Source organism: Stegostoma tigrinum, chromosome 31 (assembly GCF_030684315.1).
Source record: "Stegostoma tigrinum isolate sSteTig4 chromosome 31, sSteTig4.hap1, whole genome shotgun sequence".
Lineage (NCBI taxonomy): Eukaryota > Metazoa > Chordata > Chondrichthyes > Orectolobiformes > Stegostomatidae > Stegostoma > Stegostoma tigrinum.
Window position 1 is genome coordinate 38,616,303 of NC_081384.1, and position 20,269 is coordinate 38,636,571.

The 20,269-nt window shown below is 42.9% G+C and overlaps 1 protein-coding gene across 1 annotated transcript in view; it reads left to right on the top strand.

The window, feature by feature from the left end:
• Positions 1 to 521: 521 nt before the first annotated feature.
• The window catches only part of dcaf7 (ddb1 and cul4 associated factor 7), a 52,584-nt gene continuing 32,836 nt past the window's right edge, over positions 522 to 20,269 (top strand). Inside the window, exons 1-2 of the mRNA XM_048560404.2 lie at positions 522 to 973; positions 9,821 to 9,932. Of these exons, the coding sequence (XP_048416361.1) occupies positions 677 to 973; positions 9,821 to 9,932 (409 nt within the window). The 5' untranslated portion in view covers positions 522 to 676. The remainder of the gene's footprint in view (positions 974 to 9,820; positions 9,933 to 20,269) is intronic.

Sequence of the window (20,269 nt, forward strand, 5' to 3'; positions counted from 1 at the left end):
CGCAGTGCATCAAGCCGGGAACCTGCTTTCGATTGGTCCGCACGGCTGTCATTCAATACCGTCTCGGGACACGGAAAGCCCGCCTCCCCTATGATTGGCTTTCTTCGTTGCCCATCAGAGCGTGTAGGGCGCGCGAATCTTTGGTCCCAATGTATAACTGCCCGCTAATTATCTAATCAGCCACTGGGCCTGCGCCTCTCATACTCACTCTGATTGGTGAAACCACTGTCAATCAAGCTGAAGGTCGTGTTTGATGTTCAAAACTCACCCAGCAACGGACAAAAAAAACCGCCTATCAGGTTCCCAGAATTCTTTTGTCCGCACAGCTGTCAATCAAGGACGGGGTCAGCGCCCGCCTCATTGGCTGGTTTCGATTGGGTAGATTCTATGTCACTCATTCGGCGCTTTAACATTTTTACCAATCAAAGCCAAGATATCAAAAGTCGGCCCCCGTCTTTATACTGGACTGGTTATTCGAACGGTCGTTCGGACAAGGACGGGCTGTGATTGGTGAAAGAGGCTGTCAGTCAGCAGTCGGTTTCCGTTGTGACTTTGAGCGGTTTATTGTTGTTGGGCCCGGGCCCAGGGCAGCAGGGCGACGGGGAGAGTGAGAGTGAGCAAGCGAGGCTGGGCCGCGCTGGGCTCCGAGCGCACGGCCTGACATCGCCATCCCAAGATGAGCATGCACGGCAAGAGGAAGGAGATTTATAAGTACGAGGCGCCATGGACCGTGTACGCCATGAACTGGAGCGTGCGGCCCGACAAGCGGTTCCGCCTGGCGCTCGGCTCCTTCGTCGAGGAGTACAACAACAAGGTGCAGATCGTGGGCCTGGACGAGGAGAGCTCCGAGTTCATCGCTCGCAACACCTTCGACCATCCGTATCCCACCACCAAGATCATGTGGATCCCCGACACCAAGGGCGTCTACCCCGACCTGCTCGCCACCTCCGGAGACTATCTACGGGTCTGGAGGGTAAGGAGATGCCGCAGAGTGAGGCCTGTCTGGGGATTTGGGGATGGCGGGAGTAGGGGAAGAGGGGTGATTAGGGAGAGAAGGGATTGGTTCTGGGAATTGGGGTGATGTAGGAAAAGGTGGGTGGGGAATGAGGGGTTTAGGAAGAGAAAGTAATGAAAGTAAATTAGGGAGAGATGAGAGTGCACGATTTAGGGGTGAAGAGTTGAGGGAGAGTACGGTGGAGTGGACAATAAAGTGGTAGTGGAGGAAATGGCTTGGGAGAAGTATAGTACGCAACATTGTGAGCTATTGGGATAAGTATGGCAGTATTTTTTTCCCCTGTACTTGATAGCCTGTGAGCAGTGAGCCAGGTTGGCAGTTGATTAATCTTTTGGTAATGGGGGTAGTTGTTGTATAGGCAGGTTGAACTTCAGTTTAGTTTGAGAAGTGAATATTCTCCATAATGTAGCACCTTCTTGGTTTTCCCCACAGTTGCGTTGTTGGTCATGATGCATGATTAGTGCTTTGTTATTTTATGCCCTGATTTGTCTGAAGTGAAACCAGTAAAGACACAAGAGGCTTTCAGGTCTTGAAGCTTACTGGTACAGTCTGGAGAGCATTAACGTATTTAAAGTTTTTGAGGAGAGTTGTAGCTCGGGTTGTGGATGAGGGGTGTAGGCTTACTTGCCAAGCCGGTGTGTTTGGTTGCAGATGTTTTGTCACCCTGCTAGATAACATTGTCAGTGCATCTCCAATGAAGCGTCGGTGTTCTGAACCACTTGTTGTTTATGTGCCTCGGTTAGATTAGATTCTCTACAGAGTGGAAACAGGCCCTTAGAGCACCCACCCAGACCCATCTTCCTATAACACTCACACCCCTGAACGCTACAGGCAATTTAACATGGCCAATCCACGTAGCCTGCACATCTTTGGACTGTGACATCTTTGGTTGGCATTACTTCCAACTTTGTGTTTCAGTGGTTTGTATATCAGGTCCAGTTCAGTGTGTTTGGAATGCCAGGTCTCCAGGAATCCCCTGGCATGTCTCTGTTTGGCTTGTGCTATTACGGATGTGTTGTCCCAGTTGAATTTGTGCCGCCCTTTGCCCAAGTGTTTTGAGAAAATTAGTCGTTCCTGTTGGTAACACAACACGGCCAGATGTACAGCAAAGACATATCCAAAATTACCACAAGACTGCTCAGACTCCTAGGTATCAGGGTAGCCCACAAACCAACAACCACCCTGCGACATACACTGACGAATGTAAAGTATCCCATACCCACAACCAATAAAACTATTGTAATCCACAAAATACCACACAAGGACTGTGAAAAACATTTACATCAGCCAAACTAGAAGAAAACTGACAATAAGGATACATGAGCACCAACTAGCTACCAAGAGAATTGACCAATTCTCACTGGCCTCAATACACACTGACAAAGAACAGCACGAATTCGACTGGGGCAACACATCCATAATAGCACAAGTCAAACAGAGGCATGGCAGGGAGTTCGTTGAGGCCTGGCATTCCAACCAGAACTCCATCACCAAACACATAGAACTGGATCTGATGTACACACCACTGAAAACAGAATCAGAAGTAATGCCAACCACCCCAGCAAACTGAGGCATACAAATAACAAGCAGGACGGAGTACCAGTGCTTCACTGGAGGCAAGCCGATGATGTTACCTGGCAAGGTGACAAAACTTCTGCAACCAAACACACAAGCTGTGTGAGCAAATTTATATTGTTCATGTGTTTTATGGATAAAATGTTTGTGAATTTTTAGGAGATGTTTTTGTATGAATGTAATCACTGGTGTAGCATTGTTCTAAAGCTCAAGTAGCAAATCAGAGACCAAAAAGACTTTAGTTTGACTCATACGCTGAGTAACATTAGCTGTGCTCAACCAATCAGTCATTGGTATTCTTCTTGTAATCTCATAATCTTATTCAGCGAAGGAAGAGACAGCAGACAGGGTTTCCCATCAGCTTTTTCTTACTGCTCCGTATGGAGTGTGCTGTAAGTTGCTTGTGTTTGGAAATGAATAAGACTGCTCTCTTTTCTGGACATTACAGTCCTCTTGCTCTGGGTTTGTATGTTAAAAAAATTGACCATGTTCTGGGATTTTGGGTATAGAATCTCATCCCAGTGTCAGAAGGATTGAATCGAGTTGTGAATTGGGAGGAATTCCCCCACTGCTTAGAAGAAATTTAGTTGATCGTTGAGTTATCAGTGCAATAAACAAAAGAGCTAAGAGAAATAATGCTACATCCTTGTCGTCTGGACTTCTACAGAAATTGCTTTCCCTGTCTATTTTTTTTCCATCCTTAATATTTATGTCAAGCTATCTGCTTTATGCTTGGATGAATGTGTGAGAGTTAAACAGGTACAGATTATCTTGCCTTGTAGTAAGGTTGTAGTCCCTATTTGTTTGTTTGTGAAAATATTGATTTGTAGTTGTCACGTACTCTGATACAGTGAAAAGTGTTAGTTTGCATGCTATACAGGCAGATCACATCATACAAAGTGCATCAGGATAGTAGAATGAAGTGTCACAGCCGCAGAGAAGGTTCAGCGAGATCAGAATGAACATTTGAGAAGTTTATTCAAAAGTCTAACAATGGGGATGAAGCTATTCTTGAATCTATTTTGTGTTTTAAATTTTTATATCTTCTGCCTGATGGAAGAGAGTATACTGGGGTGGGAGGGGTCTTTGATTATGTTGGTTGCTTTCCTGAGGCAGGGGGAAGTAATAGCTGGAGTCAGTAGATGGAAATAAGTGTGGAGCTGGAGGAACACAGCAGGCCAGGCAGCATCGGTGGAGCAAGAAAACTGATGTTTCAGGTTGAGACCCTTGTTCAGAAATCTCCATTTCTGAAGAAGGGTCCTGACCCAAAACATCAGCTTTCCTGCTCCTTTGATACTGTTCCTCCAGCTCCACACTGTGTTATCTCTGACTCCAGCATCAGCAGATGGAAGACTGGTTTGTGAGAGCAGTGGTCTTGTCTTTGCACCTCTGCAGTTTTGTGTTGTCTTGAGCAGAGCAGTTGCCATACTATGCTGTGATGCATTCGGACAGGATGCTTCAAATGGTGCATTTATTTAAAGAAGAAATTGATGAGAAAGATGCTGAATTTCCTTAGCCTACTGAGCTAGCAGAGGCGTTACTGTGCTTTGTTAACTGTCAGGTCGATGGTGATCATCTCTTCCAGGAACCTGACACTTCTTTGACCATCTCCACCTCAGCGTTAATGATGCCGACAGGGGCGTACCTTCCACTCTGTTTCCTGAAGGCAATGACCAGCTCCTTTGTTTTGCTGATGTTGGTGAGATGATTGTCTGTCTCTACATCATGCTGCTTAGCATTCACACTCTTTGCAATATTCTGTTCCCTTGGCATCGTTTGAGATCTGACCTATAACAATGTTGTTGTTTAGTAAACTCAGCAGTGGAGTTGGGATGGAATTTGGTCATGTGGTCATGAATGTATGTGAAGAATAGCAGGGGACTGTGTACGTGGCCTTGTGGGGCACAGATGCGAAGGATTATGGTGGAAGAAGTGTTAGAACATAAAATAATACAGCACAGTACAAGCCCTTCGGCCCACGATGTTGTGACGAACTTTTACCTGAAACCTAAGGTCTGTCTAACCTGCACTGCTACCTTATACTATCATCCATATGCCTATCTAATAGCTGCTTAAGTGCCCCTAATGAGGCCGATTCCACACCACTTTGAGTAAAGAACCTATCTCTGACGTTTCCCCTATATCTACTTCCACTCACTTTAAAACTATGCCCCCTCATAATAGCTATCTCCACCCCAGGAAAACATCTCTAGCTGTCTACTCTGTCCAAACTCTGATCATTTTGTACACCTCTATCAATCACCTCTCATCCTTCGTCGTTCTATAGAGAAAAGCCCTTTTCCAATGCTTCCACATCTTTCCTGTAATGAGATGACCAGAACTGGACACACTACTCCAGCTGTTGCCGAACCACGCTTTCGTACAGCTGGAGCGTAACTTCATGGCTCTTGAACTCAATCCCTCTATTAATGAAAGCTAGCACACCATATGCCGCCTTAACAACTCTATCCACCTAGTGGCAGCTTTCGGGGAACTGTGGACGTGAACACCAAGATCCCTCTGCTGCCCCACACTGCCAGGAATCTTTCCATTAACCCTGTATTCTGCTTTCACGTTAATCCTTCCAAAATGAACCATGTCACACTTTTCAGGGTGAAACTCCATCTGCCACTTCTCAGTCCAGCTCTGCATCCTATCAATGTACCTTTGTAGCCTAGAACAGCCCTTAGCACTGTCCGCAGCGTGACCCACCTTCGTATCGTCTGCGAACCTGTTAATGCACCCTTACGCTCCTTCATCTAAATCATTTACAAAAGCCACAAATAGAAGAGGACCCAGAACAGACCCTTGTGGTACACCACTCGTAACTGAGCACCATGTTAAATATTTTCTGTCCACCACCACCCTTTGTCTTCTAAGGGTCAGCCAATTCTGGATTCAATCTGCCACATTTTCCCCCATCCCATGCCTCCTTACCTTCTGCATGAGCCTACCAGCGGGAACCTTATCAAACACCTTACTCAAATCCATGTATACCACATCCACTGCTCCACGTTCACCTACGTGTTTGGTCACCTCTTCAAATAATTCAGTAAGGTTTGTGAGGCATGATCTACCTGTCATGAATCAAACTGTGCCTTTCCAAGTGATCATAAATCCTGTCTCTCTGAGCTCTTTCCAATAATTTGCCCACCACTGATGTAAGACTAACTGACCTGTACTTTCAGGGGTCATCCCTGTTCCCTTCTTTTGAACAAGGGAATGACATTTGCATCTTTTCCAAACTTCCAGCACTGTACCCATGGACAATGAGGATGAAAAGATCATCGTCAAAGGCACTGCGATCTCTTCCATTGCTTCCTGTAGAATCCTTGGATAAATCCCAGCATGCCCGGGGGACTTATCTATCTACAACTTTCTCAGAATTCCGAGCACATCATCTTTATTAACGTCAATCCCATGTAGCCTACCTGCCTGTTTCACAGCAGCCTGTTCTACAACTAGGTCTGTCTAAGTTGTGAATACTGAAGAAAAGTATTCGTTAAGGACCTCTCCTATCTCTTTAGGCTCTGCACAAATTCCCTTTACAATCCTCGATTGGCCCTGCCCTTTCTCTGGTTGCTGCCTTGTTCTGCACATAGAGAACATAGAACATTACAGCACAGCACAGGCCCTTCGGCCCTCGATGTTGTGCTGACCGGTCATGCCGATCTGAACCTATCTAACCTACACTATTCCATGTACATCCATATGCTCATCCAATGACGACTTAAATGTACCTAAAGTTTTCGAATCTACTACCGTTGCAGGCAAAGCGTTCCATTCCCTTACTACTCTCTGAGTAAAGAAACTACCTCTGACATCTGTCCTATATCTTTCACCTCTCAATTTAAAGCTATGCCCCCTCGTGCTCGCCATCACCATCCTAGGAAAAAGGCTCTCCCTATCCACGCTATCTAACCATATGTGTAAAAAAAGCCTTGGAGTTTTCCTTGATCCTATCTCATGCCCTCTTAGCTCTCCTAAACCCTTTCTTCAGCATGTTCCTGTCTAACTTGTATCCCTCCAGAGCCTTTTCCATTCCTATTTTCCTAAACCTTACATAAGCCGCCTCCTTCCTCTTAACCAGTCATTCGACCTCTCTTGAGAACCATGGCTCCCTCACTTGACCGCATCTTCCCTGTCTGCTAGGGACAAACATATCGAGCACCTGCAGTATGCATTCCTCAAACAGTCTCCACGTTTCTGGTGGTGCTCTTCCTTGACAGTATCTATTCCCAATTTATGTTACCCAGTTCTTGCCTAACTGAATTGTAGTTACTCTTCCCCCAGTTATAAACTTTACCCTGCTGTATGTACCTATCCTTATCCATGATGATCGTGAAAGAAACAGAGTTATGATCATGACCACCAAAATGCTGTCCTACCAAAAGGCCTAACACTTGGCCTGCTTCGTTGTCAAGTACCAAATCCAAAGCGGCCTCTCCTCATGTTGGTCTATCTACATGCCGTGTCAGGAATCCTTCTTGAACGGACTGGACAAAATCTGCTCCAACTAAAATGTTTCCAATCAATATTTGGAAAGTTGAAGTCACCCATGACGACAACCCTGTGGCGTCTGCACCTTTCCAGTATCTGCCTCCCGATCCGCTCCTCTACTTCTCTGCAACTATTCGGGCGTCTGTTTTTAAAAAAATAACAAGAAAGTGACTGCTCATTTCCTGTTCCTGACCTCAACCTAAACTGACTCTGTTGACAAATCATTCTCGAACTGCCTTTCAGTAGCTGCTATACTCACCCTGCCTAGCAATGCCACTCGCCCACTTCATTTTTTCCACCCTCCCTTTTTCTTTTAAAGTATCTAAATCCCGGAACTTCCAACATCCATTCCTCTCCTTGAGTTACCCAAGTTTCTGTAATCGCTACAACATCGTATTTCGAAGTACTGACCCATGCTCTAAGTTCATCCGTTTTATTTCTGATACTTCAGGCATTGAAGTATACACACCTCAAACCATCTTGTTGTCTGCAATACACTCCATCGATCGCATTTCTTTATAAACCACCTCACTCCCCATTGTGTCTGTCGGAAGGCCGAATAGCTCATCCTCTGAATTATAAATCCAGTTCCCCACCCCCTACCAAACTGTATAGGCCGAGCAATCCTCCCTCCCAGGATATTTGTCCCCTTCCGGCTCGGGTGCAACCTGTCCTTACTGTACAGGTCCTAACTTCCCCAGAATGTGCTCCAATTATCCACATAATGGAATCCCTCCCTTCTACACCAGCCCTGCAACCACATGTTTAGTTGCGCACTCTGCCTATTTCTTACTTCGTTATCGTGTGGCACTGTAATAATCCAGAGATAACTACTCTGTTTGTCCTAAACTTCAGCTTCCAACCTAACTCCCTGTACTCGTTTTTCACATTCTCAGTCCTTTGTCTACGCATGTCATTGATACCGATGTGTACCATGACTGCTGGTTGCTCACCCTCCCCCTTCAGGATCTTGAAGACACGATCCAAGACATCTCGGACCCTAGCACCCGGGAGGGAACATTCCAACCTTTCACCTTGTTCATGCCCACAGAACCGCCTGTCTGTGCCTCTTAACATTGAATCACCTACTACAATTGCACTTCTATTCTTTCCCCTTCCCTTCTTTGCCACAGGGTTAGGGTCAGGCTCAGTACCAGAGATCTGTCCGCTATCGCCTTCCCCTGGTAAGTTGTCCCCTGCAACAGTGTACAAAATGGTATACTTACTATTGAGGGGAACGCCTACAGGGGATCCCTGCACTGTCTGCCTATTCTGTCCCCTTTCTGACAGTCACCTAGCTACCTTTCTCCTGTACCTTGGGTGTGACCACCTCTCTGTAACTCTTCTCTATCACCCCCTCAGCCTCCCGAATGATCCGGAGTTTATCCAGATCCAGCTCCAGTTCCCTAACATGGTTTTTGAGGAGCTGGAGTTGGGTGCACTTCTTGCAGGTCCAGTCAGAGGGGACACTAAGTGACCCTTGCCTCCCACATCCTGCAAGAGCAGCATGCAACTGCCCTCGCTTAAAATCCCTCTGCTCTAGATTGCCAGAAGAGTTTTTTAAAAAAACCTTCCCTTCTGAGCCTCCAGTCTTTTTTTGGTTGGAGGAGGACAACGAATGGGAGACACTACACGTGTCTGTAGTGTTTCAGGTTTAGCCAGTGCCTGAATTTAGCCTTTTCCTCCTGACTTGTGTTTCCTGCACACACCCGTCACTGAAAACAAGAGGGCTGCTTATTGCACGAGGTAAGTTTTTATACAGGGAGAAACAGAAACCGTCTTCCCTTCCTGTCGGCACTCTGGCTCACACTGCTGCCGCTGAAAATAAAACGTGTTGCCTCCTAATCTTAAATAACTAATGCACTGATGAAACCTGGAATGAATTACTTTTGTCCTAAGTAATAGTCAGTTAAGTTAATTATCTTGGGTGGTTTAAGTGGCTATTTACATTTTTTTGATGGCGTTTGGAAGAGTGGAGCTCATGTAGCAGCTTGCATTTCACAAATGAATTATGTCAGCTTTGTGTTGTTCAATCGCAATAACCTTTCAGTCCAATCTCTCTCTTTATCTGATGCACTACTGATTAGTGAATGAGAGCAGAATCCCTTGCTAAATGAGCTTTCTACTCCAAAATCTTAGATCTTTGTTTCCTCCAGTGTGTCCTGAATCTTTGAGCCTACCTTAACAATGATGAATCCCAACACTGGTAACTTTTTGGTTTTAGTTTGTGTACCTTGCTTTGTACTTACCTGACTGAACCGTCAGGGAGTACAAGACTTCTGTTTCTTGAATGTGATTGAGGGTGTTTGTTGTCATGTCTGTAACTCTGCTTTACTCTCTTGAAATCCTGGCAGGTGTAAATTGCAGTTTTTTGGGAATTGTGAGTTTGTAGGTATTGATAGTGAAGCACAGTTACAGATTTAACAGTGGATGAAATTATCAGTGGGGCAGTATTTAGGCTGTATTAAATGATATCGCACTTGACTTTTGAAATCCCCATTGATTTGTGCTGGAAGTATTTGGAGTTCTCGCATTGGGATTGCCCGTTTCATTGAATGGCCTGCTAACTTTCATAGACCAGGATCGCTGGAGGGATGCAAATTTGGATAACGGTCCAGTGTGGCATTGGGGGAAACCAGGACTAACATGAACTGTGATCATCAAAACAATGGGTCGACTCAAGGCAGGGAAATTTACTCAATGCTTTTTTCCATTCTCTTCATGTTCTAGGTGAGTGATACAGAAACCAGGCTGGAATGCTTACTAAATAATAACAAGAACTCGGACTTCTGTGCACCTCTGACCTCATTTGACTGGAATGAAGTGGACCCAAATCTCTTGGGTAAGGAAGAGCTGCAGACACTGCACCACCGCCTCTGTCAATTACTTGGCTTCTGTACACTCGTGCTATGCAATCAACTGCATGAACTTAAGCCCCCTCCTGTGAAATCCCAAACTCGAACATTTAATGTTTTGTTTTGTTTACTTGTAATGATGCAAGTAGTATTAGAAGATGGTGACTTGCCCACAGGAATTTTGTGGCTTTGAGGGTGTGGAACCCCTTACGTTTTCTAGTTTTTTAAAATTCTTTGCACTGCAAGATAAACTAAACTTGTGAGATTGAAAGTTTGAGAGGTGTACATCATAAATGGATTTGTTTTACATTATGATTCACATATGTAAAAAAAAATCACCAGGGATGTTATGTGCTGCGAAGTGAGACAGTTTATTATTGTCCCTCTTGTTGCACTGTTTTTAAAATTTTGTCTGCCACGCCTTTCTACATGACTGCTAAATAATTAGGGGCAGTTTTATACATTGTCTCATTATTACTAGCAAACAGAAGGCCACACAACCCATTGAGCCTACCCCATATTCAGAGAGATCAGGGCTGGTCTGATTTTAACTACCACTTTATCTTCCTGCTGCCCTCCCCTGACTGGCAATATGTTTTTATTCCTAATCAAGAATCTGTCTACCCCTGCCTTAATATTTAAAGATTCTGCATCCACTGCTTTCTTAGGAAAGAATGCCAAAGATTTTCCTTCTGTGGGGGATGGTTTTTTATTTCATCACCTGTCTTAAGTGGGTGATACTTTGGATGTGAGTTTGCTCGCTGAGTTGGGTGATACTTTAGTTCATACTGGCTTTGCCAGGTTCAGTGGAACAAGTATTTGGAGGAAACCTGAACTCCATCACTTTGAGTTGTGCACGAACTTTAATCTGCAGTAATGCATTGCTACCCAAGTCAGCAAAAGCAAGTAGCATACTTGGTTAAAGCATTAATCCATATAACAACAGGACAACTTCCCTGGTGCCTATGAGGAAAACAATAAATTGCTCCCTACATCCAAAGTAAAGGAAGGAAAATTACCCCAGGGACAGTTACAATGACATTTCGGCTTGGCATAGGCTGCTGAACTTCAGGCAGTGAGCCAATTTGGATTAAATCATATCTTCTGGCAATGTTGATCCTGCCCCTGCCCTAGTTTCACATGTGGAAACATATTCTCTGCATCCACCTTATCAAAGCCTTTCATAATTTCAACCATCTCTTTCTCCCTAGTCAAACTGCCTTAAAATCTATATTTCTTCTATTATTGTAAAATTTTTTGTGCTTTGACTGCTTCCATATTACTTTTCCAATATGGAGAATTGGACACTGCGGAGCACTCTGGTCTAACAAACGTTCTGGTAACAGTCTTCACTGAAGTGCCAGCTGTGTGTGAATGGTAGCACCTCTGCCTGAGCCAGAGCTTAATAGATTGAATTTTTGTTTTCAAAGAGATGACTAAAAAATTGAGAGAATGTAAATATTAAGAAATCTGCTTGCATCTCTTTTTTTGAACTTTAACATTCAGTTGAATATCCCGACCAATAACTGAGCTTTGCTGCTCTTGAAGGCTTATAGCTGCAGTGTGTCCCCATCAAACCACAGTCTCGTACCTGCATCCTTCATCTTCACCCCAGATCTGCTGACTAGGTTCGCTGTTTTGCATTTAAAGAAATAATAGCATTTAATTATGTTCCATTGTAAAATCACTTTTTAAAAAAAAAATACTTTTTTGACGTTTGTCGCTTGCCAAGCTGGTTTTTGTTCCGCAGACGTTTCGTTACCGTGCTTGGTAACATCCTCTGTGCAGCCTCTAATGAATCGTCAGTGTGTTTTCCTGCCTGACTTTTAAACTCTGGGGTCTGTTGCAATGGATTGCCTCACTTCCAGGTTTCCTCCATTTTGGAATATATGTGGGGTCGAGTTCGATGTGTTTATTAATAGCTTGCTTTGTGGAGTGCCATGCTTCCAGGAGTTCTCATGCTTGTCTTTGCCTAGCCTGTCCCAGGATCGTGCTGTTGTTCTGGTCTAACTGATGGCTCTCCTTGTCCATGTGGATTGAGATGAGTGAGTATTGGTCGTGTCTTTTTGTAGCCATTTGGTGTTCATTTTATTATTGTTTGCTTCCTTCCTGTTTGTCTGATGTAGTGTTTCTTGCAGTCTGTGCAGGGGATCTCGTAGATGACATTGGTCCTGTCCATGGCAGGGAGCAGGTCTCTAGTTCGGGTGAGCACTTGTTGTAGGGTTGTTGTGGGTTTGTGTGCTGTGCTGATGCCCAGCAGTCGTACAAATCTCGTGGTGAGTTCTGACATGTTCCTGATGTAAGGTAGTGTGATGAGTGTGTCGGGGCGTGTAGAAAAGAGCAGGAGGAATACCTCTTTCAAGTGTTCAAGGATTATGGATATCCAAAGAACTGGGTCAGGAAATGCGTACGAGAACAGCATCAGAAAGATTCTACGCTCCCTGACACACTCCTTACACTACCCTATATCAGGAACACGTCAGAACTCACCACAACGTCTACGACCACTGGGCATCAGAGTGGCACTCAAACCCACATCAACCCTGCGACAAGTGCTCACCCGAACTAAAGGCCCATTCCCTGCCATGGACAGGACCAATGTCATCTACAAGATCCCCTGCACAGACTGCAAGAAACACTACATCGGATAAACAGGAAGGAAACTAACAACAAGAGTAAATGAACACCAACTGGCTACAAAAAGATATGACCAACACGCACTCATCTCAATCCACATGGACAAGGAGAACCACCAGTTAGACTGGGACAATACCAAGATCCTGGGACAAACTAGGCAGAGACAAGCACGAGAATTCCTGGAAGCATGGCACTCCACAAAGCAGGTTATCAGTAAGCACATTGAACTCAACCCCATATGCATTCCACTATGGAGGAAACCCAGAAGTGAGGCAATCCATCGCAACAGACCCCAGAGTTTAAAAGTCAGGCGGGAAAACACACTGATGCTTAATCGGAGGTTGCACTGAGGATGTTACCAAGCCGGTAATGAAACGTCAGTGGAACAACACACCAGCTTGGCGAGCCAACCAACCTTAACACCCACAACCTGAGCTACAAATCTACTCCAAAACCTTTAAAATACTTTATTTTGCAGAGGATTGATGGAATCTTTAATGTGGAGGATGGCGTTGGAAGCTAGTTGGTTAAGAACCCATTAAATTACTCATTTAATTATCACATTACTGGTTTTGGCATCTTGCTGAACGTAGATTAGTTATGGTGCTTCCTACATTGTATTCTGCCACCCAAGATCACTTTGCACTTTGCTGTTTAGATTTAACTTCCAAGGACTGAGTGGCCTCCTTATTCTTCGTACCAGTCTGCACAAGCTTGCACATTTTGTTTTGGATTGATGTTTCCTGTCTTTGAATGTTACATGCATGAAGTTTGGGCATCAGTTCAGACCACGTCTATAGTACCATGTGCAATTTTACGGTTAGTCCAGGAGAAGCGTTCTTGCACGTGCATACACAACAGACTTGGCCATTTATTATATAAAGAGAAATGAAATGTTTTAATCAAGGAATTATTCTGACTTCCCTGGCAGGAAGCACGCATTCCAAGTAATTGGCAAAAGAACCAAGGGGGAAATGTGAATTTTTTTATGCATGACGATCCTGAATGAATTATCTGAAGTAGAATTAGAAGTACATTCAGAAGAACCTTTCAAAGTGAATTAAATATATACTTGAAAGGGATTGTTTTAACTGAAGAATTCAAGAGCTGGTATGTCCCAGCCTTGGTGAATGAAATTCTTTAGGAGAGGGTAGAGGGAAAGATTATAAAAATAATTGCAGATGTTTGGGATTCCATGATCTCTATTGTTCAGAAAGAAGACCAGTGGAAATCTTGTTCCTGTAATTGGATATGCTAAACAAAGCCTATTTCTGAGTGCTTAAGTGTAGATCCTCTTGAGCAGGAAGTGGTTTAGTATGTTGTGCTCCATTATCCCTAACTGAAATCATTCAGGATAGTTCTGAGCCTTGTGTGGAGGTGAGAGAGGAGTTGTAGTGTGCACTGAATGTATAGTTTCATCTCAAAAGAACAGCCAAGGAGAAGACAAAAACATTTGTTTTTAGAAGTGCATTTCTCCATTGCTAGAACTTCCTTTGTCTTAACATCCAGTTTCACTTGAACCATCTTTGTTTAATGTCATAATCTTGCAAGCTTGATTTACAAGATTAACACCTTTTACTCCAAAAGCATCTTCCTAATTTCTGTACACATCATTTGTTCACTTTCAACTTAACTTGAGTTTGTTATTGTCAGCTGGCACTCTTCTTCCATATTAAACCACTTCTGCTAGTCCTACCCACACCATCCACGTTGACATTTTTTAAGGCAAGTATGTATATCTACCTCAATTATCCCACTCTCCACTCTAATTGGCATCTTTCTTAATAGTACCAGTCGCTGAGCACAAGGGATACATGCTGTGTTGCAAAGACTCCCTCTGCCATACGTGGTTAGTGGCAAAAATGTTGACCACCCATGCCAGCTTTTATACTCTTACTTATAGGTTTTTAGAACCATAGACAAGTTACAACACAGAAAGAGACTGTTTAGCTTGTGTGTCTGCTGTCACTGAATTAGCTGCCTACCCCAATTCTGGTCCATAGCTTTGCAGGTCACATCACTTCAGGTGCAGATGAAATGAGTTCAGGTTTCCATCACCACTACCAAACCTGGCTGTGAATTCCAAACAACCACCCTGTCTGCGTGAAAATGTTTTCCTTGTATTCCCTTTCATCTTTCTACCAATCTTTTTGAAACAATGCTGTCAGTAATTAACCTCTCCACAAGGGAAATGAGTCTTCCCTGCTCTGTATCCAAGCTCCTCATTATTTTACACACCTTAATGAAACACACCTTAATGAAATACACCTCGGCCTCCTCTGTTCTAAGGTGAATACCTCTGTCTATCCAATCTTTGTCATACCCGTAATTTTTTAAGTTCTCAGAACATTTTTTGTAAATCTCCTTTGTACTTTGTCAAGAACAGTTATGTTCTTTTTGCAATCTGGTGACCAGAGCTGTAAATATAACCTCAGCTATGACCTAACTGCTGTGTTAGAGATGTTCCAGTATTATAACCTAGCAATTTGTATTCAATACTTCACCAAGTAAGAATATCTACCTTTCCTGACACCATCAGAGACCTGTGGACACGCATTCCAGAGTCTGTCACTTCCACTTTCTCTACCCCTCTTGTTATCTTCCTTTTCATTATTAACCTATTTTTCTAATCAGTGTATTCAGAGAGATTATACACCCGTGGAGCATGTGGGACTTAGAGCCCCTGGTTCAAGTCCAGGGATAGGGACAATACCACTGCACCACAAGAGGGCCCACTAAGCCTACTGCACCTGGTATTGCCAGGCAGTGTCCCATCCATGTACTAACCAGGCCTTAATCTTGCTTAGCTTCTGAAATCGGTTGAGATTTGGCGCTTTCAGACCAGTCCTCCCCTTTATTGAATATTCCCTTGTATGTATGTCCTCTCCAAATACCTCACACTTACCTGGGTTAAATTTCCGTTTTATTACTTTTTCTACCTAGTCAGCCGACCATCGATAACTTCATGAAGTTAATCAGGCATCCTCTTCGCTGCGAACTACCTGGTCAATTTTGAATGATCTAGAGGGGATGTTTGAGGCTTCAGTGTTTGTGTGTGCAGCATCTGTGAAGCTTTCATTACTACCCTACTGCCTTTGTAAATGCAGGCGAGACACGCTCCGGTTGTCTTTCAGTTGAAGTAATGCTGTTTACGATGCAGAAATGTACTGGCCAAGTTAATCCTGTTATGGTTTGCTTACTATATTTGTAGGATTGTTTAGGCATGTAAAACGAAAAATGGAAACGCATAGCAGATTTGGCAGTACTTATGGAGATGGAAACAGCTAACAGCTGAGTTGATCCTTCAGAATTCCTGAACCAAAGCATTACCTTTTTTGTTTCAATCAGTGGTGCAGCCAAACCTGTTATGCACCTCTAGCATTTTGTTTTATTTCAGGTTTCCAGCATCCACAGTATGACTGTGTATTGGCATCACCTGTTTTTTAAATTCAATGTTCTCCTGTAGAATAGGTCAAGAGGGCTCTTATGGTGCAGTGGTAGTGTTCTCACCGCAGCCACGAGGCCTGTGTCAAGTCCCACCTGCTCTAAAGGTGTGCCATTACATGTCTGAACAGAGCTGCAACAGAAGATCCCTGTTGAATATGCTACTACGGTTAGTGCTGAGTACAAAATACCCCACTGCATTTAAACAGAATCTGAGGGAGTTGTACAGAAGGTAACTAGACGTTTTAACAAGGTCCTAACTACGAAGAAAGTGCTGTTCGTGTCCACGATGTTCAAATGTGTAAGATGCTATAATTTTGAATTGACTTTACTGTAAGTCAGTAATACTTTAAGGCAGCATCTGACTGAAATATGGTACTTTTTTGTATGTCCTTTTGAGCTATGTTGCTGCATTTTTCTATTTCTGCCCTGCTAACCTACTTATATCACCCTGTAACCTTTTCATAGTTGTAAACAATTTGTCCTTAATACTTGATATCAGCAAATTTCATTTTTTCCAGAATAAAGAATTGAATCACAAATAAAAGCAGCTTAACGTCCTCATCCATTAATGATCATACAATTTGCTAATACTTTTTAGACTGAGAAGCTACTTTGTGTCTAGTATTGTTGATATTAAAAATAATAATTTAGCAGTTATGGTAAACACCTTTTTTCTGTCTGCTTTAGAACTTAATTGTATGATTATTTGTCTTTATCTCTGTTTTGGAGTGTTGATTAATACTTTAAGTGTAGTTTGTTTTGAAATGTAGGAAATACCAGAGTCAGTTTGCACACAATAAACTTTCACAAATAACAACTTATAATTTATTTTAATTATATTGGCTGAAGGATAAATATTGATCTGGATAATGCAGGTAACTTCTGTTTCTCCAAAGTAGTGACATGATATCTTTTACAGCTACTTGGGAAGTAATACTGAGTCCCTGGTTTAATATCTGATCCAAAAGATGGCACTGCTCATAGAGTAGCACTGTCAGCTCTGCACTTTAGCGTGGCCTTAACAGGGAAGCATAGAAAAGGGAAGCAGGAGTAGTCTGGTCAGACCTTCAAACCAGATCTAGTATTCATTGTAATCATGACAGCATAAAATCAAGCAGTTATGTATTGTTCCTGCCTTTTCCCCCATATTTAACCTTAAGAACTATATTGACTCTTTTCTTTTTGAAAACATTCAATGGTTTGGCCTCAACTACTTCCTGTGGTAGAGAATTGCATAGGCTCACTGCTCTGAGTGAAAAAAATTCCTTTAATCTCAATCCTAGATGCCTAACTCATCTATAACCTGTGACCCCTAGTTCTGGACTCCCCAGTCATTAGGAACAACCTTTATAAACACTAGTGAATATAGTCCTACCTGATCCACACTCATTTCATTGTCAACCCTGCCATGCCAAGAATCAGTCTAGTAAATCTGTTGAAGAACGTAGAATAGTACGGCACAGAACAGGCCCTTCATTCTACGATGTTGTGCTGAACTTTTACCCTAATCCTAAGGTCTGTCTAACCTCCACCCCTACCTTTGTACTATCATCCATACACTTATCTAATAGCAGCTTAAATGGCCCTATTGAGGCCGACTCCAATACCCTCTCCGGCAATGCGTTCCACGACCTTACCACTCTGAGTAAAGAACCTACCTCTGACATCTCCCTTACATCTACCTCCACTCACTTTTTAGAACTATGTCCCCTTGTAATAGCTATCTCCACCCTAGGAAAACGTCTCTGGCTGTCTATTCTATCTATACCTTTGATCATTTTGTACACCTCCTGTCAAGTTGCCTTTCGTCCATCATCGTTCTGTAGAGAAAAGCCCCAGCACTCTCAACTTTTCCTCTTAAGACCTTCCCTCCATTCCAGGCAACATCCTGGTAAATCTTCTCTGCACCTTTACCAACACTTCCACATCTTTCCTGTAATGAGGCAATCAGTACTGGACACAATACTTCAGATGTTGCCGAACCAGGCTTTTGTCTTGGTAGAGCATAACTTCACAGCTCTTGAACTCGATCCCTCCTATTAATGAAAGCTAACACATCATATGCCTTAACAACTCTATCCACCTGGGTGGCAGCTTTCAGGGAACTGTGGACGTGTACCCCAACGTCCCTCTGCTGCTCCATACTGCCAAGAATCTTTCTGTTAACCCTGTATTCTGCTTTCAAGTTTGTCCTTCCAAAATGAATCACTTCACTTTTCAGGGTTAAACTCCATCTGCCACTTCTCAGCCCAGCTCTGCATTCTGTCAACGTCTCTTTGTAACCTAGAACAGCCCTCCGCACTGTCCACAACTTGACACAGGTTCGTATCATCAGATGTTGAAATAGCTGGCCTTGAACTCTAGCAACTCAAGACTATTACTGAAATGTGGCTGACAGCCTAATGTTGTCTAGATATTGGAAGTTGAGTCTCCTGCGACATTTCGGCCTTTTTCTAATTCTTTGGCGTATAGTTTTTTTATAGACATAGGATCATACAGCATGGAATACATCCTTCGATCCAACTCGTGCACACTGACCATGTTCCCAAACCAACCTAGTCCCACTTGTCTACGTTTGGCCCATATCCCTGCAAATCTTTACTAGTCATGTAGCTATTGCATGTCTTAAATGTAACTGAACTTGCATCCACCTCTCTCCTTTTAAAAATATGCCCTCCAGTTTTGAGCACTCCTACCTGTGGGAAAAGACCCTTGCTATTCACCTTATCAATGCTCCTCATGATTTTATAAACCTCTATAAGGCCATCCCTCGACATCCTAAGCTCCATTGAAAACAGTCCCACCCTATTTTTGTAGTGCAAACCCTCCAACAACATGTTGGTAAATCTGTTCTAAACCCTCTCCAATTTAATAATATCCTTCCTATAACAGGGTGACCCTAACTCCTTATAGTATTCCAGAAGAGGCCTCACCAGTGTCCTGTATAACCTCAGCGTGATGTTCCCAACTCCTATACTCGGAGGTCTGAGCAATGAAGACAAGAGTGCTACTTCCTTCTTAACCACCCTGTCTATCTGTGACACAAATTTCGAAGAATTATATACACAAATCCTTGAAACACTACCCAGGGTCCTGCATTTGTCTGTTTAGCTGCACAATCTTAAATTTTTTTGTTTGTCCTGCACTTGTCTTGATCTTCCAGTTTGAGTCGGAAAGTTGATTTTTTTCACTTGACATATATTTGGGTAGATTAGTGTTCTGACTGAGTTAGGAGAATGAACTGGTACCTTGATCATACCTCCATAGGGCACAATGAAGTTTGAATTTAAAGAGGGAAGTAATACTGGCATTAGAAAATACATAAGAGCACACGCACCCGTACTTATACCAGCCGGTTTCCTTAAGTAACAAAGAACCAGTTTATTGTAAGCAAAATGTACTGAAGCAAAGATTACAAATAGAGGTTTAAACAATACTAACACAACCACGCTTCTTGAAAACTAAAACATGCAGTCCCCAGGTTTTAAAATAAATCTCTGCAGGGTTAAAAGTACCTTGGCCAATTTAAGCAAATTTGGGGGGAAGAAAATAGACATTCATTCTTCTAAAACTGGTTTGTCGGCAGACTTGTTTTACACAGGATATTGCTTTGGATCATTTTTAGCTGCCTTTTCCTGGAGGTACTGGCGGTAGATGCTAAATTCTCCTTTCAGATCCTCCACTTTTGAAGAGGTTTTTCAATAGGTTTACACCTCAAACTTTGAAACCGTTTTTAGAAAATAAGAGTGAGATGGGGAAAAGACTTGTGCAGTGTGCATATTCTCTTTGGACTGGGTTCAAATCCAGTATCTCTCATCTACAAATGGAGCAATGTTTCTGCTGTAGCTAGTGTCTTTTTGTTTTGCACAGTATCCTATCATATGACAGGTCAATTATATCATAAACTAATATTTGGATCACAGTTTTTCATAACAATCACGCAGCCCGTAAAGATATTGCTCTCACCATCTCCCTAATGTCTACACTTCAATGCTCACTTGTTCCATTTTAGTTTGTTTTTTTTTAAAAACTTCCATATCTCCACTGGACTTCATTTTTAGTGAAAGAGAGTTCATATGGAGATTCTTTAAATGTTCAAAGCCAAATCTATCTCAACTTATGCTGAGGTTCACTTATAAGGCAAGGCCTTTCTGTATGAGTTAGGAGAAAGAATGGGTTGTTCAGACCCTTTTTAACTGCTACTTAAACTAAAGATCATGTCTGATCTGATTTTGTAATC